The sequence below is a fragment of the Solanum stenotomum genome, chromosome 9 (assembly GCF_019186545.1).
Source record: "Solanum stenotomum isolate F172 chromosome 9, ASM1918654v1, whole genome shotgun sequence".
Taxonomy (NCBI): domain Eukaryota; kingdom Viridiplantae; phylum Streptophyta; class Magnoliopsida; order Solanales; family Solanaceae; genus Solanum; species Solanum stenotomum.
In genome coordinates, this window is record NC_064290.1 from 33,693,464 (window position 1) to 33,699,611 (window position 6,148).

The following is a 6,148-nucleotide window of genomic DNA, read 5'->3' on the forward strand; positions in this document are numbered from 1 at the left end:
AGAACATCAAGAAGATGCTGGTTCAAATGGAACTACTACAAGAGCATGTGTTGGAGAATGCAAGAAATCCCAAGGGAGCAAGAATAGTGTTTAGAGTTGAGGAGGGTTCTTCCTCAGGGTATTCAAAATTGGGGGAGAATCAAGGCTAGACTTGCAAGAGATACGATGAGGGTTTTCACCCATGGTATTTACAGCAAGGTGGAAATCAAGGTTGGAACTATAGTGAAGAGGAAGAGCTAAGTGATTCTTGGAGAAGAAAGGATGACCGTGAAGAAGACCACACTCAATCGGGTGAGAGTCCAAAGTCAAAAGGTAGTACAAATAGCCCTCGGGTGAATGACTTGTTATCATGTATCCTTGACAAAGTGGACGGTTCAGATGAATTGTTTCAAGGGATGAAAGCCGACTTTTCTTCACTGAACAATAAAGTTAACTCTAATGCATAAGCAATCAAGCTCCTTGAAGGTCAGTTGAGTTTACTTTCACCACAATTGGAACCAAATATGACGAGGGAGAATGTGGACAAAGGTCTAGCCTTGGTTACTAGAAGTGGAAAAGTAGTTGTAGCTGATGTGACGGGAAATAGAGAAGCTCAAGTGCATGAAGAAGAGAAATGTCTGAAAGAAGAAGAAATACCCATCCCTCAAAGTATTGTCAAAGGGTCACAAAAAGATATTGAAAAACAAAGTCCAATTCCAAAACCTAGACAACCTCTGCCCAAAATATCCCCTCCATTTCCCCAGTGCCTCAAGAAGAATAACGGGGATAAGAAGTTCAAAATGTTTCTGTCGGTGTTCAAGACATTATCGATTAATCTCCCTCTAGTGGAGGCATTATTGGAAATCTCAGGTTACGCCAAGTTTATGAACGAATTGGTCACAAGAAAAGGAAGTTTGGACTTTGACGCCATTAAAGTTTCTCATAGTTGTAGCGAAATTATCACTAATGAGATGATCAAAAAGAAAGAGGACCCTAGAACTCTCACCATTCCTTGCACCATTGGCATGCTCCAATTTTCAAAGGCCCTATGTGATTTAGGAGCAAGCATCAACTTAATGTCGTACGCAATCTACGAACAACTAGGGTTGGGTAAACCCAAAGCCATGATTATGAGACTTTTAATGGCTGATAGATCAATTAAACACCATGTGGGGATACTATATGACATCTTGGTAAAGGTTGACCGATTTATTTTCCCTGCTAATTTTGTCATCCTCGATTGTGAAATTGATGCTTACATTCCCATTATTCTTGGAAGACCATTCTTGGCAACCAGGAGAGCATTAGTGGATGTTGAAAGTGGGGAATTAAAGTTTCGGGTAAACGAGGATGTACTGACCTTTAATGTATGTAAGTCAATGAAGAAACCAAGCGATATTCATGTGGTCTCTACTAGTGATGTTATTGATGAGGCGGTGGCTAGTGTTAGCCATTTGATGTGTATAAGTGAACAGCTTGAAGCCGTACTTGCCAACTATGACGAGTTCGAAGTCCAAGGATATGAAGAGGTAGTAGCTGCTCTTTTAGGTTTGGGGGTATATTCAAAGACCCCATTGAAGCTAGACATTGATTTGAAAAATGGGGAAAACTATCCCGCAAAACCATCAACGGAAAAGCCACCAAAACATGAGCTTCCTCCCCATCTCTGATATGTTTTCTTGGGAGCGAATAACATTTTACATGTAATAATTGCAGCTGATTTTCTTGAATGGAAAGTACAATTGATCCTAGAGGTATTGAGAAGATATACCAAAGTTATAGGATGGACTATCACTGATAGAGTGGGTATTCCTCTCGGCATTTGTACGCACAAGATTTATCTTGATAGTGAATGTAAACCGAGTGTTGAACATCAGAGAAGATTGAACCCACCGATGCAAGAGGTAGTAAAAAAGGAGATTTTCAAGTGGTTGGATGCAGGTGAGATCTACCCTTTTGCGGAATAGCAAATGGGTGAGTCTGGTACAATGTGTACCGAAAAAAGGAGGCATCATAGTAGTCCCAAATGACAAAGGGGAGCTTGTGTCTATGAGACCGCTAACCGGATGGCGAGTATGTATGGACTATCAAAAGTTAAACTCGTGGACCTAAAAATATCACTTCCCTATGCCTTTCATGGATCAAATGCTTAATTGACTTTCAGAAAGAAGATGGTATCACTTGTTAGATGCGTACTCTGGTTATAATCAAATCTCCAACGCTCCGGAAGACCAAGAAAAAAATACATTCACCTGCCCATATGGATGTTTTGCCTTTAAGCGGATGTCGTTCGGGTTGTGAAATGCTCCAGCAACCTTTAACGTTGCATTCTTTCCATTTTCGCTGACATGGTAAAGAATTTAATGGAAGTCTTCATGGATGACTTCTCGGTTGTAGGTGACACCTTTGAAGTGTGTTTGGCACACTTGGGACAAGTTCTCCAAAGATGTGTAGAGACCAATTTTGTCCTTAATTGGGAAAAATGTAACTTCATGGTTAGAGAAGGTATAGTTCTTGGTCACAAAGTATCACAAAAAGGGCAGGAGGTTGATAAAGCGAAGATTGAAGTGATAGAAAAGCTACTACAACCAATTTTGGTCAAGGGTATTCGTACCTTCTTGGGGCATGCCGGCTTTTACTGGGGATTCGTTAAGGACTTTTCAAAAATTTTACACACTGTGTGCAAACTCTTGGATAAGGAGGAGAAGTTTAACTTTGATGATTCGTGCATGATGGCCTAGAAATGCTTGCAAGAAAAATTGATCTCCACTCCGGTTAACATTAGTCCAAATTGGTTTGATGCAAGTGGCAAGACATTAGGCGTTGTGTTTGGGTAAAAACGCAACAAATTATTTCACCCCATTTACTACACAAGCAAAACTCTAAATAATGCTCAGCATAACTACACAGTGACAGAAGAAGAATTACTTGCGGTAGGATACGCATTTGAGAAATTTTGGGCCTACCTGCTAGGCACGAGAGTGGTTGTTCACACTGACCATGTTGCACTACGTTATTTGATTGAAAAGAAGGATGCCAAGCAAAGATTGATAAGGTTGGTGCTATTGCTACAAGATCTTGATTTTGAAGTCAAAGATAGAAGAGACAGTGAAAATCAGGTGGCTGACCACTTATCAAGGTTGGAAGGCAAGGAAATTAACGAGCTGGAGGTAGACATAAATGTTGTTGTTCCCTATGAACATGTACTCACGGTAGCTCTCCAATAAATTCCTTGGTATGCTTATTTTTCTAACTATATAGTGTGTGGGCTGATACCGGAAGAACTAAACTTCTATCAACAAAAGAGGTTTTTGTTCGATGTCAAAAAATACTTTTGGGATGAACCATACTTGTTAAGAGAGTGTGCATACCATATCATTAGGACATGTGTTCCGAAAGAAGAATTCCATGAAATCCTCCACGCTTGTCACTCTTCACTGGTTGGGGGTTATCATGGTGGAGTGCATACAACTACTAAGATCCTCCAAAGTGGTTACTACTGGCCATCTCTGTACAAGAACGCTCATGAATTAACTAAAAAATGTACACAATGTCAAAGACAAGGTGAAGCATCCAGAAGGCATGAGCTTCCCCTCAAACCGATTCTGGAAGTTGAGTTATTTGATGTGTGGGGAATTGATTTTATGTGTCCATTTGTGAGTTCATTTGGCAACGCATACATCTTGGTAGCGGTAGACTGTAACGACCCGGGAGCACCCCCTAGCCGTTACATACGTATTCGACCTCTCGGAGGTCTTATACAAGCCTTAGCATTCATTCATCGCATTCGGTAATAAAAACCGTAAGGAATAAGAACACTTTTAAAAACAAATCCACAATACTCATAAAGTCTTTCAAATGTAAAGAAGTAGAATTTCTAAGTCTCATGTACAATCTTAGACACGAATAGAGCATCTTAGGGACACGGCCCTTTACAACAATAGGAAATATAAGTCTTATACAATGTCTAAGTGGAAATACTAGAAAGATAACAACTATGTCCTCGAATATGAGGACATACCAAGGTTCCTCAAAAGATCTCCTCACTTCCCACCACCTACACTTATAACAATAGAGAAATATGGAGTTTAGTACAATAAGTACTAAGTATGATGACCATGCAAGAATACATGCACAACGGACATTTACAAGGAATGTATGCTTTTAAGACCTTCTTTAACAAACCTTTAAAACCACAAGCATAAACCCACATTTCAAGTCACCATTCACAATCAAGACCATATTCACATCATTTACAACTAAATTAATACAAGTGTACAATACTTAAACAAGATAGCAAAGTAATTCCTTCATTACCATTTAAGCCTCTATCTGAAGTCACCCTAAGCTACACTTAAGTGAATAATGAAGTGACCGCCCATACAACCTCTTCATATACACCTAAGTGTTCCTAAGAGTTACCATACACAAGGGTTTTATCATTACATTATAACACACTAAGTCAACATTCTTTATAAAACCATTTAAGAGACACACAAGCATATAGGGGACAATCACGTAATAGCCCTAAGGCTTAGGGAACTAACTTTAGCATCGTTTAAGCCTACTCGTGCCATGTGTAAATAGCATCCCATACTACTACCTACACGTTGTAGAACCTATCCAATACTAGAGTGCACATCCCACATGATGGAAATAGGCCTTAACCGACATAGAACACACTAGTAAGGTATGGAATCCAGAGTCTATCCTACTCCGTGGAGGTGGTTTTACTTGCCAAGGGTAGAACTAAAATCAACCCATATTGGCACATGGTTTAAGAGATGTCCAAGGATGTTCATTGTGCCTAATCTCATGCTCAACTAGGCCACCATCCTAACCACATCCACTCGGTGCTTAGCCTTGGTTTCCATAGAGTATTCAATCACATATGCACTAGAGAGGGTTCCTTTTCTAGTTCAACCAACTCATAGTACCTCTTCCCAAGAAAGGCCCCATTTCTTAGTCATAGCCAATATAGGTTCATAAGGATAGCTTATTTGACTTTCTTAGATAAGGATTCTCATGCCGCTCCGACTCCATCCATCTCTAAGTCTATCATTTCACTCAAGAAGGGAACATTGCCCTTAGGCCCATCCTTCAAGGTTATACATTTTCTTAGGAAAACTAGACTCATAAAAAGGCACTATGCTTAAGTCTACCAATTCAAGTCTTGGCCTAGAATTCCTCTTTTAGTATTTATAGGAAGAGCTCCATTACTAAGTCATAGCCCAACCAAACATTCATATATATAATCAAGTTTCCATGACACAAGACAAGATACTCAAGTCTAGCATATGATCTACAACATCATCTTATGAAAACTCATCATAGTCCATCATCAGCACATATCACCATTTCGAGAGAGACATGCTTTCACATTAGCATAATAACACTTTATACATTATCACATTAACACCATTAGAACATCTTCACATTATAGCTTAATACAAACTTTACATATAGCTTCTTCATATAGGACTTTACATATAGCCTCATATATGTATAAAAATGCAACAATATAATAACACTCATATATTGCCCTTCATGGCCTCAATTCCCAATAATACCACAGAATAATAAGATATGACACTTCCACCAAAGGTGGATTCAACCTACCAACAACAATCAATTCCATAAAGAGAGTTCAAGCTTTCTTACCATAATCCAAAGACAGAGCCAAAATCATCAATACTTCACCCATAAGGCTTACCACTCTTAATTCATCCATTATCAACAATTAATCATAAATAAACATTAAACAACACAAGAGATATCAATACAATTCACTTTACACATAATTCCATCAAACTTTGAATTTATAGAAATAGACCCACTTGATAGCAAATTTAGGGTTTTAGTGAAAACATGGATTCTTTAAGAAAGTTCATATAAAATCATTAATACTACTTTAATTCACCAATATAATGCTTTTGAAAACAATTGATCAATGAACCCATGCTTAGAATAGAAATTAGGCTTTTTGTTCTTTGAAGACTTTTGAAACCCTTTTGAATGGACTCCTTGAAAGAAAAGATAATCAAGGATCAAGGGTCACCATACCTTATACATGAATCCCACAAAAATTTGATGAAGAAATCTTGAAATCTAAAACCCTAGGTTCCATTTCTCCTTCTTCATTGAGTTGAGAGAGAAATATTGAGAGAGA

The 6,148-nt window shown here is 38.5% G+C and overlaps 1 protein-coding gene across 1 annotated transcript; it reads left to right on the top strand.

The window, feature by feature from the left end:
• The first annotated feature begins 503 nt into the window (after window positions 1-503).
• LOC125877471 (uncharacterized) lies at window positions 504-1,649 on the top strand. Its single transcript, XM_049558758.1, has one exon. The coding sequence runs from the start codon at window positions 504-506 to the stop codon at window positions 1,647-1,649; it is 1,146 nt and encodes a 381-aa protein (XP_049414715.1).
• The last annotated feature ends 4,499 nt before the right edge of the window (window positions 1,650-6,148 follow it).